At 38.7% G+C, this 22652-nt stretch overlaps 1 protein-coding gene across 1 annotated transcript in view; it reads right to left on the bottom strand.

Moving 5' to 3' along the window:
• Positions 1-22652, bottom strand: part of ADAMTSL3 (ADAMTS like 3) — a 195590-nt gene that overhangs the window by 91027 nt on the left and 81911 nt on the right. Inside the window, exons 3-5 of the mRNA XM_026060624.1 lie at positions 16281-16408; positions 13846-13891; positions 6490-6726 (exon numbers count right to left, since the gene is read on the bottom strand). Coding sequence (XP_025916409.1) covers positions 6490-6726; positions 13846-13891; positions 16281-16408 — 411 coding nt within the window. The remainder of the gene's footprint in view (positions 1-6489; positions 6727-13845; positions 13892-16280; positions 16409-22652) is intronic.

The following is a 22652-nucleotide window of genomic DNA, read 5'->3' as shown; positions in this document are numbered from 1 at the left end:
TCCCTCCCGTTGCCAACACCACCATCTCTAGCAAACACCTCTCTGAGGGGGGCTGTGACACTGAAGCGTCCAAGCACAGCTCTCCCAGCGCGGCTGTACGAGGGGCTGCCACGGGCACAGCCAAGCTGCTCGTCTGGGAGCGGACGCCAGCCGGCTGGGGTGCAGAGGGTGACGCTGCTGTCTTCGGCAGGACGCAGTGACCGGCACTCAGCACAGCCCCATCCTGCAATGGGACTTCTGGAGAACCACCACCGCTTGGCATCACCAATGGCATTGCTGTTGGAGATCCGGCTCTCCTGAGCTTATGAGATATGGCATACACATACGTGCAGTCATATGAAGACTGGACTACTAGGGCCAGACAGGTCCGTGGTATCTACACAAGTAACTCTCCGTCTCTCTGGGTAAGATCCAGCCTGCCAATGCTCGTGCCTGCAGTCACATGCACACAGATATAGGTCTCCACATCCGGAAGAACAAGTCAGCAGACACACAATCCAGCAACTGCTTCACTGTGGAAACATCTCCAAGTGCAGTACTCTCCCATGGCTGCTTTACGTTCCCTAGGACACATGGATGCCACAGCAACTCAGCTGTCTGGGCACCTGCTTTCTGTGCCACCATTTCCGGCCTTCAAAATGGGGATAACAATCCTTTCCTCAGAATTTTTCTTTCTTATCTATTTAAATATTTAACTCTTTAGGGCATTCAATACTGTGCAGATATATTGTGCTAATAAGGATAAGGGGTCCCTCTTCTCCGTTGACACTATGACAGTAACATGCAGCACTTAAAAGGAACATGCTGTTACTCCCAGACATAAGCAGCAAAATTTTACCAGAGGTGTAGAAACCTTACTCAAGAAAACTTCTTTAATGGAGGTCTGTTACAACGGATGCATCTTCATGCTCCAAAATGTACTTGCAGCCCATTCATTTGCTACTTAATGGCACTCAGGAAAGAATGCTAGTTGAGTGTAAAGGCCAACTTAACACAAAGCTACCGTGAAATCAGTTCCTCCCATGAATGAGTTACTTGAGGTTTGAAGGCTCAATAGGTGGAAAAGACAATATTCAAAAATAAGAAAGAAAAAGCCTACATTGTGTTTTTTTTTTTAAAACTGTTATTTAACTGAGGATTAACTACTCTGCCTGATTAACATCTTACAGAAAGGTCGTATTTAATAACATCACCCCCAGCATGATTTGCTTAAAGTGGAAGAATTAAAAGATAAATAGCTGTCTAGATATGTATCTCCTGAAATTCCTATTAAATCCTTCAGTAATTGAGGGAAGAACAAAAGAGAAATGCCTATATTTTTAAGGAATGAAACCTCTCCTTGAAACATAAAATATTCTTCAATGCCTCATTATGTATTATAAGAATGAAAAATTAGGAACTAGACATACAAAAAAACATTTGTAGATCCATTTCCTAAATATATTTTACTAAGAATACAAGTTGAAATAATTTACCATTTGCAACGCTTTTTGCTGGGAGACACTGAGCTTTGCACATCTGCAGTAATATTAGATGGAGGGTAAATGTTCTTTTCTAAGTATCTGAACCCCAAACCTCTTGTCCATCATGGGCATTTCTTTAATGTATTTACAGACACATAAAGAAATATCTACAGGAGCCCAAAGGTAAAGTACACAAAATAAATTAGCATTTTGAGAAAGCAGCTCTCAGAATAAAGGGAGTCAGATTCAGAAAAACTTAATCTGGTATGATTTTAAGTCTTAAGCATGAACAAACCTCACCGATCATGAAAAAGCTGTGTGACAGACTTCCAAAAGTTTACAATACCTGTACACAATGGAAAAATTGGAGGGATATTTACATCAAGAGCAAGTGCACTTTGGTGGCAAGTGTGAGAGATGCCTCCATGGCATCTCACGACACGTGACCAAATGGAATTAATATGGCAGAATTCAATGGCTCTCGCCATGTGGGATGTGTTCGGATGTCAGCTAAATTTATGCCATATGCTACAAAGCGTAGTGTAGTGTCTGCCTTTTTTGGAGCACAAACACTCGCTGACACTAAATGGAAAGTTCACTGCAGGATTTACATCATCTTTGACCTAATTGTGACAGCCTAGGTCCAAACTACTCAGGCTGCTCCTCAGGACTCCAGATTTTTTGGGTGATGCCTGTATTTATTGCCCAAACACATTGTTCCAGATTAGGAAAATTATCACTGTAACTATCATCTCAGGTACTGAAACTAATACGACCCCATTCTGCATTTTGGTAGAGAAAACAGGTCCCCGCAAATTAAAAATAAAAAACAAGCAGAGGGAAGGCCCCAAGGCAGGCGGAGCAACCGGGTAAATGTTGCCCACATGTGTCTGACATGCAGATGTTTTTAAATGTCTCCACCCACATCCAGATGGGCACAACAGGAATATATTATGTGAAAAAACGTATTGGGAGTTGTGCAGAGACTAGCAAAATATCAAGCAAGTTAAGTGTGAAAATCCTCCCGACAGTGAAGTTTTGACCTGTCCCCACTTAACAGCCCCAGATATTTGCTTTGGTAACAGAAGCAAGGCAGTAGCAGGCTAAAACATGACCATATGGTTTGGCTGAGTTAAGCCTCAAGCAACCCCAAAATATCTTATTAATTTCCCATTAAACTTTTCCCTGCTCCACTGCCTTCAGATTGTACTTCCCCCCGAAGCCTGAAAGTTTGGTTATCCAAAGAGCAGTTTCATTGCCTCACAGCTTTCGTTGACACTGCTTCATTGAGTTTGATCCTCCTTGTGAAGGGAAGTGCAAAGAATCAGAGCTGCAGCTGGACAAGGAGACCTTAATGCCCCGTAAACTCACCCTCTGCCAAGGAGGGAGGCTGAGCAAGACTGTGAGGAGCGCTAGACTTAGTGACACAACTCTACCTTAGCAAGAATGAGAAAACAAATGAAAGCGAAATGAAGCTCATGTGTGTATGGTGGTGAGGGGAACTGAGGTCTAATAAACCTGCCAACTTTCTGAGGCAATAAATGAGCAAAATCAGCAACAGTTGGAAAGGAACTGAGGCAGGCCAGTCTCCTCATAGTAACTCTTTGGTGCTCCCAGGCATAAAAGCAAAGATATCCACATCAGCAGCATGACATGTTTATTTAGATGAGTTAACTGTAAAAACACTTGCCAAGTAATTTGCAGGCTGTGCCAAGTATATGTCAGAACCCAACAGACTGATCCTACAGCAACAATTGTGGAGAATCACAGTTTTTGCTGTCTCTCTCTTAACAGCAGTTGACTCCACAACCACATTTTTCCAGAAAAGATTAGGTGTCAGTTTGTTTTCTTTTTGTGCTTAAACAGGAGTAGGAACAGAGATCTGTGTCAGCTTCTGAGGAAATCCCCAGGTAGGCTTTTTTTTTTTTTTTTTTTAAATAAGAAACCAATCTTTCCACTCGATCCCCCAAACAGTCCACTAAGGATAAAAGGTTATTGAAAAGACCCAAGAATTTAAAGGCCATGAAATCAATAACTGTACTTGGTAAATAAAATTGCAAGTGTTGATGAAAAATGAGCAATTTAGAAAAACCTTTAAACTATTCGTGCAAGACCTGAATGAGCAAACGCAAGCAGATTTTAAAGGAGGAAATTTCTTTTTGTGCAAAACTACCTCAGAAATAGCAGTGACTTAGAGGAAATACAGTGAAAGTGCCTAACAGCTTATGGGATTAGATTAAGTTATAAAAATCACTAAATCTCATAAATCACAGCACAGAACACATCCTAACCACGTATTTTTTTCCAGCAGATGTTATCTCACACTGAAAAATATTTTTGTGAAATTAGATGAAATAATGAAAAAAAAGAAACAATGAAAGAGATGGAGAAAAGAAATCCATTCTCATTAACAGTGCAACAGAGCTCCAGTGTCTGCTTCTGGAATGATTAAGTTCTTGCACCACTACTCAGATTACTCTAAAAACCGATTATTTAAATTTCCAAGTATTTGATGTCAGATATACATACAGGAATACTGCAAAACACTAAAAAGAAACATTTAAGGCAGCCCTTTTCAATACATATTTCAACAGTTCTTCACAAAACTGGATCTATCCTAGACAAAGTGAATTTCATGCTACGTCCTGCAAGCTGGTGGATGTTGGAGGTTACCACGGGAGGCACTGGAAACCCCACAGGGTTTCCCACAGGGCAGCCCCCCTCTGTGCAGGAGTCTCATGAGCCTTAAAAACCTAGAGCTCCATTAGATGCAGCATGATGCTTCTGTGCTACAATGGACACAAACAGCAAAGGCTGCTGCAGACATATCAACTGCAAAGAGCTTTACTATCCTCCAGGGTGAAAGCTTGTGTTAGAAGAAGAGACACTGCTAAGAATAATGCAAAAGAAATGTGTTATTTGGCAAGTAGTTCCAGAGTTTATAGAGGTATATCCTATTTTAAATGTGATGGGTAGTGAATACTGTTGGATATCACTGTGAAGTACTATGGACAAATGCTGTTTCTTCAAGGGGACAACTGTAAGGAATTCTTCTTCTATTTCAGAGGTAGCAGATGCACTATGCATTGGCACGACTGGTATTGGAAGCGCAGTATACATAGAAGCCACATAAAACCCACAGTAAGATCCAGAGAGTATATTAGTGGTGCTGTAATCCATGCACCAGTCTTCTGCCAAATGTATCAAGTTTTCCCCTGTAACAGAGCTTTTGCTCACTGGGCCATATCCTGCATTTTTTTGAGTTACACACATTTTAGGCATTTAGCAGAGCAACAACCACTTGCAGAAAAGGAAACTAATTGCAATAACATATCCATTCTGTATAAAATTGCTCTGTTCATAAAAATTCAGAGCACAATATTTCCTTGTTAATGAGACACGGGCAAAGCTGGCAAGACTCAAATATTCTACCTCTCTTTTTATACCAGCTAAAATCAATAACATAACTTCAATAATAAATATATCTAGAAAGGTAGATTCCCGGTAAAAAGATACTAACAATCACATCCATGCTCACATTCAATCACAACATACACTGATTCACCCTCTGTAATAATGCTTACCACCCTGAGTGACTGGGGCTAAGAACAACCTGTTCCAAGGAAACTGGAACTGGTTCAAATAGTAATTATATTATTTAAGCCATTAATAACACCTACAGGGGCCTCTTATAATCAGGCATGCAGGGCACATTTGTACACGCCTCGTGTCTGTGCAAGCACAAGTCCCATATCTGCTTCCAACTGCCAGAAGCCTTTCAGCTCAGGCAGGAAAGGTGATGATACAGAGACTAAGCAGACGCAGAGGGAAGTCTGGGTAGGACTGGGTGGAACTAGGCATGATGCCCATCTGAATGCTTATCGGATGGCTACAACTAAAACTGCGACAAATGATGATAATCAGAGACAAGAGTACCAAAGGAGTATGACCCTCCCTCATGCATATCTGTTCTCCAGTTATTAAGGCAGCACAAAGTACTGAGATGTTATGCTGGTCCACATAAAAAGAATAGCTAGAACTGTCTCTCTTTACCTCAAGATCATCAGGAGGCTATGTCTCCTGATCCAGGTCTGCCCATAAAGACGCAACACCTCCTGACAATGTGCTAAACCTGGAGATGAAAACAAGGCAAGGAAGAAGCTTCAGCAGGTTCAATGTGCAGTATTATCAATTTGCCAACCAAGTTCATTCTGATACTCTGAGTTTCTGAGCCAATTATCAGATTCACATCAGTATCTAGCTTGGATCCTGAAAGCCTGAGATTACCTCTTTCATCAGAGGACACCCCAGATGCGGGGCTATTAACCAAGAGTTTGGCAGCCAAGAGCACCTTGTTCGTTATTTTTAATGTTTTTGGCAGAAGCAGGTCCTTCTTTAAAGAAATTAAATCTATAAATTATGAATGTATCTTAAGAATCTTCAGATTTTAAGATTTAGATCTTTGGAATTTACCTTCTTGAAAATACTACTACTAATGTAGGCATATTCACTGCATGGTCCGGGAACTTCTTCACAGAATGAAGAGGCAACAGTAATGCATACAACAAATACACATATACACACACACAACTGCCATTCCAGTCTGGATCCCATAAAATATCAAATTTTCTTGTTAGCAGACTTCATGAGATACAAGATTCAGAGAAAGAGTAGAGTGACACTGAAGACTATGTAATTCCATCATTCCCTGGCACCTCTCTGACAGACATGCTAGGAATTAGAAAGCTATAACTAGTTTCAGTAAGTTTTTTACATGACTAAATATTACAGTATAGATAGGAGAGTGCTGAATGTTATTGACCTACAAAATATCAATGGTCAAGGCAGTCAGGAACTTCTGTGTACAAGAGAAAGATGTAGGTACCTACAATCAATCTGGCAGTACTTGCGGATACTTTCAAAGCAAACTGAGACATAAAGATAAAAAATAACAAGAAAAAAGCACAGTTCACATGCAAAATGCCTCACAGCACAGTGCACATTTAGATTCACATTATGGACATACCTGGCATATTCCACTGATGCACATATCCAAGGATTCAATATTACATCGAGTACCGTCCAGCACTTTTGGGGCAAGCTCCACAATCAAGTTCTTTCCCAGAGCTTGACACTTAAGGGCACATGGTGCAGTAGGATCATTATATACAGGGATCCACTCATAAAAATGTCCCTGGTATTTGACATCATTGTAGGCTGAACACTGTTGTGCTCTAAAGTCACCAACATCTGAAGGGCAGTCCTAAAAACAAGCCAAAAGGAAGTCATTTTTTATAAAAGGAAACACTACACATTTGTAATAAAGTTATCTGATGAATTATACAGAATCTGTTTAGGCAGGCTTCGTTCAAAAACTGATGTGCTATATTTATATGCTACAAATATTCCATATTGTAAAGCTCTGTTGTGAATATTAAAACAATTTATGCTGCTTAATCCATTGCTTGCAGTGTAGGTAACCATATGCCAGTAAAAATAGCACAATTAATATAGGACCATAATTAACAATACTACTTTTTTCAACACTTTATGTAGCACATTCAGTTTTAGAGTCTGGTTCTGTAATAAGAATTAGTTTCTAAAGGAATCTATGTCTTTTGAATGACTATAATGAGACCTCTGACATTTAATACTTCTCTTTTCAATAGCTTTACCAACTTAAGGATTGCAGAGCACTCTGCACTTATACATCAGTTCATATGTCACAAGTAATGAAAGACATATTATAGCTACCTATAAATAAAGAAATAAAAATGTGTCTAATGAATCGTTCAGTATCACTCAGAAAGGGGGCAAAATCATTAGGAGGAGACAGCAGAACTTTCAGTCCTTAGTCCTTTAGACTAATTACAAGACATCTTCACCTCATGGGAAACAGTAAAACTTGAAATAAAATATACTTCAAGTCAGAAACTATTGATTATATAACTCAAGTTCTAATAAGACAGTTCAGTATTTTCTCCCACATAGAGCTCAAAATATACAACAGAAATACTAAATATGAGAAATGCCTTATTAACAAACTTTGAAATAAAATATTCTAAAACATTTTTTCTACATAAAACATTGCACCCAAACAATTATGTTAATATTAAACTACAGTGACAGGAATGGAGATGAACACTGATTTATTGGAAAATAACCTTGGTAAAGTGCTGTCAAAGGAATTAGTGTGTCAAACAACCTCTCACTAAAGACTTCATTTAAAAGTATGTCCAGCGTCAAACAGTCCGTATGCTAGACTGAAAGGATATTCTTCCAAGAATTCCGACTGCACATATAAGCCAGATGTGAGGCTGATATTAACAAAGTTTTGTTTTCATTGGATATAAGACTGAAAGATTGTGATGTGTCAACTGAACTCATGGAACTTATTACTAAGTATTAGTTATCGATACTCACTCCTGAACAACGCTTCAACCTTATCAGGGAACTGAACCTTCCCCAAAAAACACTAATGAAATTGCGAGTGCATTACACAGTACCGTAGATTTAAACCTCGATGAGAAAGGTAGGAATTCCACTCTGACACCCTCAGCAATGTGGTCCTGACATCACTTTGTTCTTATGAATCGATCTGGACAAGCTGGTACTGCGTTAGCTTAATACTTTCTTAGCTTTTTTCCACCATAGGGAGCAGTAACCTAGAAAAATCTGTAGCCTGTATAAAATAATTTTTAAAATCAGTAGTCTCTCTACTGATCAACACCTGGGGTTTTTGCAGTGTGCACTGAGCAAGTCACTGAGCATTCCTGGCAGTGCTTTTAAACTCTGCCCAGTGCTAACACCTTACAGGGAAAATAGCTCAAAATGATGCCAATACCTTTTGTATTATTTTTAATTGGGGACAATTCTGTTTTCAGCCAGATTCTTGTTAAAACAATGGAATAAGACAAGGAGAAATTAGAGTTACTGTAATTCTTTGAGTTTTACCTCGGCAAAATCCTGCAAATGAGAGCTTCTAAAAAACATCAAGCAAATACTGTGTTAGAAACCTCTCTCATTTACTGCAGTGTCACTTCAGAGAAATTCACCAAATTTGCACTGGTGTAAATGAGAACAGAATTTGGCTCCATCTTATGTGTCACCTCTCATTTTCCACAAAAGTAAATCTAAAAAGCAGAGAGGACTTCAGAGTCCATATGGATACCATATGGTTCCTTTCCACCGTGGCAAATAGAGGAGAAGCTAAGGATAAAAATAAGTGGAAGCTAGATTCAAGCAAAGTTAGAAGCAATATTTTGGAGTAAAGCAGTGTTATTCAATCCCACACAGCAAGATTTTCATCACAAAGAATTAGAGAGCTATCTGCAAAATAGCCAGAGCGATGTCCCGAGGCTGGGTTTTGACAGGCTGCTGTTACAACTCATTATCACTAGGTGTTGATGCAATGCCAAGACACAAACACCACAATGTCAGGATGTCAATCCATGGTTACTATACGTTTCTCATTGATTCAACACAGTGCAGCTCCTTCCTTCCACTCATCTCCTGACTGCTTGAGAGCAAGTGAATCCTCATCTCCCTATTCTCTTTTGGCATCTTCACAGAACACAAAGCAACCGTGGCAGCTCTCGGTTCCCATGCCAGCTCCACCTGCTTTCTGTTTGAGCTGTGTTCAAAAGCAGGAGCATAAAAAGAGCATCACAAAGGGATATCAAAGGGCTAAAATTATTATCAATTGCATTACATCAGAATTTGGATAGCAACCCAAGTTCAGAGCCCTGCTTTCCTGGGAACAGTTCATATATTTTAAGAAGAAAGAAGTTTGTAATCTAAACAGAAAGACAACTAAGCATAGAAAGGAATGTAATCAGGACAACAAGGAGACTTGAAAACTTCCTATTAATTCCACTTCAGTAGGTCAGAAAAGTGAGAGGGAGTTTAAACAACAGAAAAGAAAAGAGCAGGGGCAAGATGTGGGAGAAGCAGGCAAGTGTGAAGCCAGTATGGGCTATGCCACACTGTCAACCAGGACCATGTAGGGGGCACAAGCTAAATTCTGTTTGTTTTCTTAGTTTTAACCTATTTCAGACACCATTCCTTCATTTCCCCCTCCCTCCAAAATTTCTATGTTTTTGCTTGTTTGTTAAATATTTTTGCTACCAATTTCAGGATTTTTCAGATTTCCTAATTTCAGCAATAGCTTTCCCTTGCAATCAAGCCACTGAAACATAGCCAGGCCACTCATGGGTTCATGCACCACATAAAGAGCTGAGGACATATGTATGATGCCTAATACATGAAAATGTTGGCAATATAATCCATTCAGATCTTGCTTGTGGTGGAATGAAGTCTATTTATATGTCATGACTTATGAACATATTATTAGACAGATAGATCCGAAAAAAATGCTTCAGACATGACTACCAAGCAGGTTTTTATATTGTTTTATATATATATATATATATACATACACACACACACACACATACATATATATTTTCTTACTCTTTTTGTGACAGACTATTAAAAACTCCTGCATTTAAGGGCTGGCTTCTTACAAAATGTATCATTTTAGCTTTGGCAGTGAATACTCTAAGCCTTTGAAAACAAAGCTAAACCAGGAAATCTGTATCTTTGTAAGCAACACTCGTGAACAAAATATGAAGGTTGCTTCAGACCCTGTGATTTCTGCCAACAATTACTATGCTGAAAAAAGCACAAAAGAGAAGGCAAGAAATTTCCCAGTAAAAATGATGACATCAAAGAAAGTCTAGTCCTTTGTCTAGTTTTATTCTTTGAATCTCATTTTGTTGAAACCTAGCCAAATCCGATGAAGTCATTATTTTGTTTTCTTTCTGAAATTAGCTTCAGGTTCTATGTTTTTCCTATCCACTTTTCAGGTCACTTAGTAAAATCAAGATACCTGAGCTAGAAACCTATGAGCTAGACATGAGAGACAGAGGTTGCATCAGTGTTACAATCAGAAAAAATAAAATAAATAACTGAACAGATTAGAGATAGACTATGCAACTCAAATAATGTTAAGTATTATAAGACTAGAAGAGACAGAGCTCAGCCAAGATTTGCTGAATGGGATAAATGAGCTAGCTCATAAGTGGATGCTAGGACAATAATCTGATAAATATTTAGAACAGGTGTGAGAATTATCTGCATATAATAAAAGTTTATAATGGAGTTAAGGTGGACAAATCTGTTACAAAGTGGTGTTTCTTCTGACTATAGGAGAGTCACTCTGGCAAATGTATAAGTGACTTTTTGGCACATAAGAATGTGAAATTTATGGGGAAATGGCCCAAATAACTTGTTCTATGAATAGGACCCTAAAGGATTATCTTAAACACTTCCATATAGTGCACATCATAGCATTAGAATGTAACAGTATATACAAAAATGGAAATATAAAACAGGGGGTTTAAGAAAGACTGAAAATCTCATTGAACAGCATATAATGAATAGTTTATATAGTTTATTTCTCTAAAATTTCTATAAGAAAAGCTGAAAGCACACATGCAGTTATAAGAAATCAAGTACCTGGCATCCCAGCTATGATAAAAAGATAAGCAAGCTAAACACATGCCTCAATAACCTCAGCAATTATTTTGTTGCTAAGACATTGAATTAATTTTTTGATTGAAATATCACTAATATTATTCTGGAACTATGCTTGAGTTCAATGAACTTACTACTATTCTATTACAAATCCAGATGAAACCAATTTTCTGGTAAAATGATTCTTGTTCTTTTCATTAGAATGACATACATATTAAGTTGTGCTTCATTTGTACTCCCCAATATAGATGTTACTGGTTTAATGTATCGTGTAGCAAAATTACATTTGCAGACAATTTTACACGGTGTATATATACTGAATGTCTCATGTGGTTAACAATAATACCTACTAACATGGAAAGAAGCTAGTTTAAACTCTTAATTTTCAAACTAAAGTTTTACTCTTAAAGTGAGAAATGTTCATTACAAATAATACTTTTGGGAAACCTATATCATTTGAAACAAAACTGGGCTAGTAGTCCTAGGTCTGCATTAGGTGTACACACCCATTTCAAGGCTAAATCAGGTCTAATATTGTGTTTGAATTTAGTGAGGCCAAACTCAAAGATCAGTGGAAATCTCATGGAATTTATTCTTCTCAGGAGTTCTCCACTATCTGGTCCATAACCTAGGAAAAGCAGTTCCTGAGAGATTCTGGCTGTATCTGAAGTGAAATGGAAACCTGATCCCTTTCAGACATGCCCCAAAAGAAAACTGTAAAAACAGCTTCCTGTCTGGAAATTAGCATTTGAATCATCATAAATTCAAACAGATTTACATACAAGATGCTAGCCACTTATCGCTTTAAAATAAGCCCTAAAATTAAAAAACAGGCCCCAGTGACTTCAAGAGAAAAAATCCCTTGGAGTTCAGAAAGGATGTGGTAATAACCTTAATTCTCTCCGGACTTACACATACATGAGTGCCTTCATTCTCACCGTAGATTTTGACTGCATAATCCTTGAAAAGATCAGTGCCTGCAACTGCTCTTACATATCCTAAAAGCATGTAGACATCCGTTTATAGTGGAAAATATGCAAAATTGATCTCATCTCCTCCTTTTTTGTAGGCTGCATAGTTTTCTACTCCTTTTGCTTGAGGAGCAAGGTATACTATGGTGACTTGTTGTACTATTGCACAGGAAGCTATAGTGCATGGGATCAAGCAATAAGGGGTATATTATCTTATACAATGCATATAATTTATCTAGAAAAGGAACATAGCAACCAGTTTATACACTGGCAGTTTGTTTATTGCTTGCATACTGGCTGGCTGAAATTCAGTTTATCACACAGCTTTAAAAGATTATGATATTTCTTCACATGTGGCATTTTTATTTATGAGCTAAGGACATTGTGTACTAAACTGCTGGGCCTTTACTTTCGAAAGAGCAAGTGGCCCGGTTTGTCTCCAGAATCTGATTTTTGCATGCACTGGGCCTGATTCATTAATCACTTCCACTTGTTTCTGCCAGCAGAAACTTAGGCTGTGGGCTGCTGTGGTGGAAAATCCATCCAACCCGAAGGAGTGGGGTGTTAGAGCAATTCAAGGTGCTAGCAAGACTTGTTCTTGAGGAGGGCAGAAGCCAGCTGGCACAGAAGAAACTGTAGGTGTGGCAAACTAAAGAGTGGGTATGGCCAGTTGTCCCAGGAGATGCAGTGATTCAACATATTTACTGGGCAACTTCCAGTGTCAGGCTTCCTAAGGAGAACATGCCATACTTCACAGCTGCCTGCTGTTGGCAGAAATCATAAGGTTGGCAGTAAAGTGAGTATCACCTGCTCTTGCCTGGGTATAATTCAACTCAAGGAAGAACAGGCCTCACCTTTTAAGGGATATTTGTGTGCAAATGGTTGCCTTTCTCCCAGAGGCAGATGAGTCACATGCATTACAGCAACACACAAACAAGATGTTTTTGCTTTAATTACTTATCTATCTTCCCTCTTTTCTGGAATGTGATTATGTGAATGTTACGTTGTACTGTAAGGTAACCTACACTAGGAGGTGACTGCTTATCATAAACCAATCCATTCTGAGATAAAGTCTATGTATATACAGTCTGTAATTCAGTGATACCGAAGTCCTGCATGAGCTGCATGCCTTGTATATAGTGCAACATCTGGGGTGGAAGAAGGCAGCTGTTTAAACAGCATAAAGCACCACTACAAATCAGTTGAGCACAAGTCACGAAGTATGCTGTATGTGACTGGTTTTCATAAAATGTGTCTGTAAAAATGAATGCAATTTGATTTCATGATAGTAACAGCAACTGCATACTCAAATCTCCAGTTTTATATTGAGTCACTGAAACTGTCTATGCTAGTGTACATATATTTCTACACGCAAAAGTATGTATATCTAAAGATCTGGGTTTAGCCAAATAGAGGGAATACAAGTAGAAATTATCCCATTTAACATTTGAAAGGGACACAATTGGTTAACCTCTCTGACAGTGTGCTTAATGATCATTCTTAATGATCACAAATGATCAGGAGCTCAGTTTAATTCTTCATCTGAAAGACTGCACCTCCAGGAAAAGCACTTGCTAGTTTAAGATGAGAACAGATTTGCTAATCCTCCAAAATGTGTAACTTTCCTAATAAATGATATAAAACACTCTGAATCACAATTGGCACTGTGATTTCAAAAGCTAATGTCCTTTTGGGAAGCCTAAATTCAAGACCTGGTGGTGTCATGCAGAGTGAAGTCTTTAAAAATCAGAATAACGATGGAAAGAAAATTATCCACCATAAGATTTTAAACAAGAAGCAGCATTTCTTAAACTTTAACACATTGTCTGAATAAGTAAAAGAAGCTGTAAAATAGGATTACAGGCCAGACTCACATTACTACTGCAGGTTTTGTATCGAATATTCCGACCTTCACAGTTCCTGAAAAACAGAGTAAAAATAGTTACACTGTATAATAGCTGCATAATAGCAACACGCAACCCTGCCTGTTCTACAGCTAGTTATTCTCTTGAAAATTAGATTTTTATTACTACTGCCCTACCATAATTTGGACTCAAATACAAGTTTAAATACAAAGGGGATCTGGCGACTCAACAGGTTACACTGCTCTGTCTCTTCGAAAAAGAAAGTGTGGCTCTTCCTGTAAGCACAATGTGCTGTGAATCTTATGAAAAACACATTTATTTTGTGAAAAGGTTTCACAGTGGATCATCAAGCCTGATCTATGCTGACTTCAGCAAAGTTACTTCTAATCCATGGGATGTAATTCAGAGGAGAAGCAGATCAGACGATCTAAGCAATTCTTTGATCAAGCATAACGCTAACGAGCATTCATTTTACTTTCCCCTATTTCATTTAGGAAAGAAAAAAACAACCTCAAATCTTTCCTTTCTCCCCAAAACCAATGCAATACTTTTGCAGATCAGCACGTCATTTTATTGACTCAAAGCCACATGAGCAGAATTCATAATTTTAAATGAAATGTAATTCTCGTGAACTGCATGCATTCCTCAAGTGCCCAACACCTGTGAATCTTGAAATCCAGGCAATTCAGCTCCTTAGCAAAGTCTTTTGTTAGCAGTTGAAATAATAGGCATATAATAAAGTCATGATTATGTATTGTGCTCTCATAGAAACATGGGAACGTGTGGGTTTCACACCTTTCTAAGGACAGGTTGCCAAACTTCTACCGAATAACTGACTGGCACTTTGCACAGAATAAGATATTCTTCTTAAGCAAGAGTGGCAAAGTCAAGCCCTTGAAAGAACTGGAAGCATACTTTAAAAGACTTGATAGGAAATTATAATCAGTGATGTTTCTAAACCAGGAATAGTCTTTTGGAATAGAGACCTCAAATTGAAAAAGACCTGCCTTTCATGGAAGAAAAATGAATGATATCTGTTAATTTATAGCTCTTGGACTTTTTTTTTTTCTAACCTTTTGCATGAAAAGCCACTGCAAATATTAAAACATTCTATAAAATGTGTAAGAGGTTGAAAAATACGATTTGAAAAGGAAAGAGCAATGGATGCCTGGAGCAAGAGTTCAGCCAGCTCAGCTGAAGATACAACTCTCTAAGCACAAGACATTGCACATCTCAAATCTCCACTCTTTTGCAGAAATGATTGTATCACAACATGCAAGTTAAATGTTTATGATACATACAAATGTGAAAACTTTGTTTCACAATTGTGCATTTCTTGGACATTACAACAACAATAAAACACAGAAAAAACTTTTAAAGTATACATTTGTCAAGGCATGGAAAACACGTGTTTTTTCACAGGGGAACACGTTAAAAATATTAATAAAACCACAGTGGAATTTATATTGCTACAATTTATTGAGCTCATTTCACAGTCATCAACACTGGTAGAATATCATGGCTTCTTGCAGAAATTATTACTATTTTCAAAGATCTTTGTGCATTCTGCACTAAAAGAAACAGGCAGTATTTTAACCACAGTAATCTTTAACCATGTATTTCCTACTGTTTGCACTGAACTAGCACATCACACTACAAGCCTTCTTTAAGGGAAATTGACTTTCTGGGTGATATTCCATATAATATGAAAATTCTTATCAAAATAGAAGCTAAAATGCAATCATCATTTCTTTAACAACATTCAGGAATAATTCAGATATAGAAAGCAATTACAGACCCTAGCACTGATGCTCCTAAAGCTGGTCAGAAACTCTTTAAATAACTACAGGCCTCTTGCATTATTCACACGGTAAGGATTGCAGCAACAAGTCTTCTATTAGCCCAGCTTTACTGCCGAGCTAAATGCTTTTCACTGCACACAGTACTCTCTGCAGGCTACACTGCGGCTTGGCCATGAACACACATGGCCACCAGGTCCACTACAGAGGAACTGGCAGAGGAAAAGATTTCTAACAGAAAGCAGCATTTGATAAACCTACATGTGGAGAAAGTTGCTTGATTTTTACTCCAGGAAAGACACGGAGGAGCCCGTGCTTGAACATTACTTCAGGTCTAATTTGCGTGCGGGTAACTCACCATTGGCTTTGTATCACAGCGGCAGGGACTTCTCTCAGTATTTGACAGCACTAAATAAGTCATTCTTGTTATTCCATGAACACATTTAATAACACAAATTGAGGGCTAAGATATTTTCCTAAAATATTACTGAAATATATTTAACACAGGATTTCATAACACTTGATCTGTGCACAACACTTGATTCCAGAAACAGACACAACAGTGTTTCTCCATATAAATCATCACAGGACAGGGAAAAAGAGCCTCGCTGCAGAAGAATAAATACACACAAGCATGTGGCTAACCTGCCATTTAAACATCTCCTCAGGGAATAGGAGGCTCCCCCGCCACAGGTCCGCGAGCAATCACTCCAGGCCCCCCAGGCATCCCAGGAACCATCCTTATCTTCATCAGAGCGGGTAATTCTGGAGCTCTGAAAAATGGAGGATGAAGAGGAGGAAAATCAAACAAACAAGCCACATACATTGAAGTGGTATCTGTTTTACTGCTTGACATTAATAATACTGAGTATAGCACTGTGCTACGAATCTACAATTTTTTTTTTACTAATTTAATATGCAATAATTATGTTGAAAAGGAAGCAATGTGCTTGAGCATTCACTGTATTTGATGCTTTGCCCTCTGCTAAAGGATCGCTATGCCCAAATATGCTGTTGTTCCCAACCTACTCACCTCCAGCAAGACATTATCACCAGACATCACCAATGCAAAACGAAAGATCTCTACAAAAAAACATTTTGTTTGTCCCCTAAGCAATGTTCGCCCTTTAGGACACATATCTCCTTTCCCTTGCATGGTACACAATTTAAGAAAACTGACATTTCCCAAAGAAAATTCACAAAACGCTTTAGAACATGGCAGCTTCTCAATCCAATAGTTCAACATGAAAAAGTAATATGAACCAAATTATTCAATATGTTCTGCTTTAAGAGAGTAATGCTTTTTGTTTTATCATTTTCTTCATGAAGAAAGCATGGGAAATCAAATTCAGAATTTTCGCAAGCATTTCTTTGTTTTCACTATGATTGTTCAGCAGCTATTCCATTTACATCCTACTTCTATCCCGCTATTCCTGCAACCTTTAAAGCTCCTCTCTTGAAAAATTGTGTGCAAATTTTTTCTGATAAAGTACCAAATACAATGATTCCCTGACAGTTGTCAGACATATACGATAAGCCTGTTACCATAAAGATATCAAGACTTTTAAAATCCTAAATTATGGCCAGACTGAGATGAGAACAACACATACAATTTCTCTGTTCACCATGGAGATATTGTTTATGGGTAAACTCTTGCAAGCATAATAATGTTACTGCTATTAATATCATTACGAATGAAAACTACTTTGAGAATAAAAAGTGAGTCAGTGAGAGTAATTTATCTCAGGTGACAGAGAATATTGACCATATTGACTCTGCCCCAATACCATCATGAACTGAGAGAACATAAAAGATTCATCCAAGCTTTACTGAAACAACTATTTATACAACCAACTTTCAACTCTCATTGCCTTCAGTGGACATGCACTTGGATCTCAGAGAGATGAACAAAGGCATGACATTCACATCAGTGCCTTATTTTTTGCCTGCATAGAAAGACACAACTTAATCCGATGGCGTTTCAGAATCCTTTCCCCCTCTTTCCAACAACCAAGTGCATGGAAACACCAACCAAAGGGCCATCCTCTCAGCAAACAACATAAGGCAAAGAGATAAAAACATTACTAAATAAACTCCATGCAAGTAAAGACTCAAATCTTGTTACATGCCAAATAAAAATACATGCTTAAAATGCTAAAAATATTTTCATGTGTGACTAAACCCAGGGAAGTGCAAGCCGTTAGTGTATGTCCTAATACCAAACCAGATGAACGCATTTTAATAATCCATATTTTCTTTAAGAAATAGCTTAACTGAGCTCAAGAGAATGAGACTTCAGATCCAGTTCTATTTTCTTCCAAAAGAATGCCTCATATGAGTAATTTAAAAGGAAATGAGGGATATATAATTCAAATTTTATGGTATATGAAAAAAGTAATACATAACTCCCCCTAAATTTCCCCAGAATGGATGAAGTCAGCTCCTCTTCAGTCGTTAAGAAAATTGACTCAGATAAAAGACTACCAACCTTGAAGTCAAAAGGGCAAGTGCAATAAAATAAAGTTGTTTTCAAAAGGGCGCCATACAAGAAACATGATATAATACCATACAGTGTAGAGAAACGGATTTTCTTCTAAACATAATAAAGCAAAGCAATCGTGTGCCACAGAACTTGAGCTGTGCGGCATGGAGCATGTCCTCTCGCTGCAACTGGACATACAACTGTTGAACAAGCAGCATTTTAGAGACCCAAACAGCAAATAGTTAAACTTAGTTAAACTGAAACAGAACTACGGACTACGCAAATACATTTTAAAGGCATTAATAGGAGTGGGCAGACTTAGTATAGCACTACTCTGGAGAGTTAAATATCTGACAGAAAGGATGGTAATTTCAAAACTTTCCCATCCCTCCATCAAAAAAACTAGAGCTGGTCAAAAAACATATTTCATTAATTAGCGGATAAGTCGTCATCATTTGAACAGTAAACTGCAGAAGTTGGTCTAAGCAAGCCAGCAGCTCCTCAACTTTCTTGCTCCCCTAAGTTTACAAATTTTACAAACACTTACTGTAAGCTTTAAAAGTGCACTCAGGCCAATCTACTGTTCCAGAAATGATAGAGCCCTGCTCTGCCAAGATCCCTGAGGAATTTTAGCACTGGCGCTGGGTTTACTTTACATCAGAATCCAACTCCAAAACATCTGACACTGGAAATGGAACCAACTGCCTTCAATCTTGAGCAGAAAGGGCTCAGCACCTCCCAACAGACCACTCAGCACGTGAAAAGAAGTCAAGATGAACAAGAGTCACTTTTACATTGATGAATGCAAAATTAGAGTAATCCCAAGGCAAATAACTGTTATTGGTTTTTTTAATCACTTTAAGAAATGATTAAACTTATGATAGTAAAAATCAATACATATCACTGCCTCTTTTAGAATAGCTGATTTCTTTGGACAAGACAGTGACAATGCCTACAGTACTCCTAATTTCATCATTGTATTAAAACCAGCCACATGATATTAACAGACAGAATGTCATCTAGAGCCCTAAACAATGTCCAGTTGTTCACTTACTAAACTGCTTTGATAAAAGCCTTTGCTCTGAACTGTAGCTAATTAAAAGAACTGTAAAGACTAGGATGATCAAAGCATAAGTTTGTGCCAACAAAGCCCTCTTCACAATCGTTGACTAACTCAGTGCCCACAGTGTTGATTTAAACTCCAGCCAATTCAAACTATTTGTCCCATGGGAAAGAGTTAAAAGCAGCTTGTGCTGGCTTAGTAATTTACTAGCAAAATAATATTGATTTACTAGCTGTCAGGATTCATAAACTCTACATATTACGTTTGTCTACACCACGGTACCAAATTCAAGTAAAATAAAAAAAAGATCATCAACATCACGATTTAAACCAACAAAGCTTGGAAGCTCATTTAGGAATTAAATCAAGAGCTAATCACAATTAGGCACAAAAGAGCATTATAGTACCTCAGGACTGCATTTATAGTTTGCTTGCTAATTATGATTTTTCATCATTTTAAGTCATAATTCTAATATGTTCTAGTAATGAAGCTTTTCTACGTGATTTTCCTTTAGTGGCTGAATTTTGCAGCTGACAAAGTGCTACATATACATTAAACTTGTATTCAGTGTGAAAGTATGTACATATCTATGCATGCATGCGAGCATGTCCATGCACAAGTGTGCCCATGATGTATCGCAGCCAAACAGAGCCGCCAGTGCTGTAGTGCATTGGGACAAAACGACTTCTAACAGCTATAACCAAAGCTCTGTGAAAGACCTTGACAATTTGCTGCCCTTTACGTAGAGCTAGATGGCAAAAAGGCATCACCCTTCCACGGATCTGGCTACCCCAGCTGGAGTCCAAAGGCATCAAATGTGAGCGCCCGACAAGGATACACGCATTGCGTTCAAGGCAGGTGAACTCCAGCACCTATACGATGCTTTCTGCAGAAAGGATTCCCGGTTGTATGATAAAGGTAGTTCCAAAATACATCATCCCAATCTATATTCCTGGTGCACAATTAACTTTGAAAGAAATAAGCCATCATCCTGGACAAGAGCCTGGGCAAGGATCCCTACAGGTAGGAGTGGAGGGAAAACACCTACAAGCTTTGCGGCGCGCGGTGGCACGAACCAGCTCTCAGCGGCTGACGTGACAGCACAGCCTGAGGCCCGGTAACGTGCAGCCTGAGTCTCTGCTGACAAGCCTGCCCGAGGGACGGCCTGGCGCTTGGCAGGTCTGACTGCAAGGACGGCGCTGGCAGACACGGAGGGGTGAAATGCTAGCGCCGGTCCCCCTTGTCCTGCCGGGGCCGGCGTCCTCCGTCGCCTCCGCCACCGCGCCACGCGCAGCAGCCCTGCTCCGCCAAGGGCCGGGCTCTCGCCCTTGGTTTAGGGCTGTCCTGGCTTTGCAGTGAGCTGCTCAAAGTAACCCAGTTCGGCAGAAGTGGGCACTGAGGTAAAATAAATGAAAACCAGATGTTACCAGCGCTGCTCATTAATCTAAAACAAGGGGATTTTTACTGTCACTCATAACACCCAGTAAATAACAACAGCTACACTGGCACACCTTACAAAAATCAAGCACAGTGCTGTGATGTGGAGAGAAACGATTATTTGGCCAAACTTTTGTTTGGCTGTTATGAAGGATGACATAACTGTCTTGAATTTGGTCATGCAGACTTCAAAGGAGATGTGGTGCCAGAGAATGAAGGTCAGTTTATGCAGTTTTAGTGTTATTCAGACATCCATTACATAAGGCTTGGATATACAAATGTTTAGCATTCAGCATAACAAAGATTCAGCTTCTCAACAGAAATGCTCCGATACCTTAAATGTTTGTTTTCCAGAGTTTTTATATACATACTTTACTTTCAAAACAGACAAAAGCCAAGGACATACTGTTTTATACATCTGAATTATTGCAACAAAATTTGTTACAAAAGCAACTTGGAGACCCAAAGACCAGATTCATCCACAAGAGCCCCAACAGCCACAGCCCCTCTGCCGCATCCATGTCCCGACACAAGCAGCCCCAAAGTCTGCCCTCGACCTGCCTCCGAGCACCCCGCACAGCTGGGAGCCCAGCTTGGACAGGGTACCGAACACATTCAGTGCAAGTTCTCAGCAGCATCCACCCACGGTGCCCTCGCACAGGTTTGGATGGGTATTCGAAAGGCCTTGAATGGCTCACCGGTGTGACATGGCTCACCAACAAGGCTTTGTCACAGCAGTAAGGACTTGGCCGCACAGGAATATTTACCAGTGTAACTGTTTCTATGCCCAAACCATGGCAGCTCTCTTGGTGAGTGCTCTCCAGTCTTTTTCATGACCTCTTATCAAAGTGGTTTGTAGTAATTTGAGAAGGCATGCTAAACCCCAAAAGAGATTCTCCATAAGGAGCTACATTGGTGCAGCTGTATCATATTGCTATTCAATAACACATTGCATATAACTAAATTTCTCCATGCAGAATTTAGATGCTTCAGATTAAATTCATCCAAGTGAAAGAACCTACTGAAAGGTATAAACACCACTTTAGTCCCACTGAAGCCTTGAATTAAGCAATACCCAAAGCTCAGTACTGGCCCTTTTCCCTGGAGTGAATTTCATCCTTGATGGTATTTTGAACAGAGATGAAGCATCTCCTTTTTATTGCTTCTTCCCACTCTCACAACCCATAAATACTATTAACACTATCCTGACTTTCAGAGTTTTCCAAAACACAAGGTTAAGTTGCTATTCACTAATCTTTAAGCACAGCATCGCACTATGCCATTCTCTTCTCATCCCCGCAACAGCTCCAAACAGAGGTAGCTCAAGAAATTAAGGCACTGAAGGGAAAATATCCTGCCGGAGTAACTCTGTGATGCATTTCCCAGATTCCTCTTTCCAGACACTATACTTAGTGGAAAAGGTATCAAATTGCACTGTTGACTGTATCCATGAGCAGAGTGCATAACTGCAAGAACAAGTATTTACCTGCAGATAATTGCTGGATATGCTATTTAGCCTCAGAACGGTATCCTTTATTTTTGACTTTGGCTGTTATGTCTATGGCTTTGCAACAATCTATACTAGAAATCTTTCTCTGCTAAGGTCACATACGAAAATGATTTACACCTTTATTTTGTACAATTTAATAAGGCGTGGAATGCAGATTACAGATTTAGAAAAAAAATTATTTTGTTTGTGGCAGCAACTATATAGAAGAACAGTCAAAACTTATTTTCAGACAAGTACGAATCATTAATGAGACCTTGTATTACCTCATTTTAACAGAGAAACTTCCACTTGTTTCATTAGGACTGATTTCAAGACATTTCCTGATATATTTCTACTATCACTAGGTGTATTATATATTACCTAATTGTGCACTGCTTATGTTATTAAGTTGAATAAATTTTTTACTTATATGTACAAAGTAAATTATATGTTAGTTTTTGTTAAAAAGTACATATCAGGAATTATAAAATCCTGGAGAGAAAACCTCATGAGAGGGAAAAGAAAAAAAAGGAAAAAAAACAAAGG

The sequence above is a fragment of the Apteryx rowi genome, unplaced genomic scaffold (genome assembly GCF_003343035.1).
Source record: "Apteryx rowi isolate R43461 unplaced genomic scaffold, aptRow1 scaffold_17, whole genome shotgun sequence".
In the NCBI taxonomy this organism is placed as follows: Eukaryota; Metazoa; Chordata; class Aves; order Apterygiformes; family Apterygidae; genus Apteryx; species Apteryx rowi.
This window is presented reverse-complemented; position numbering and strand designations above follow the sequence as displayed.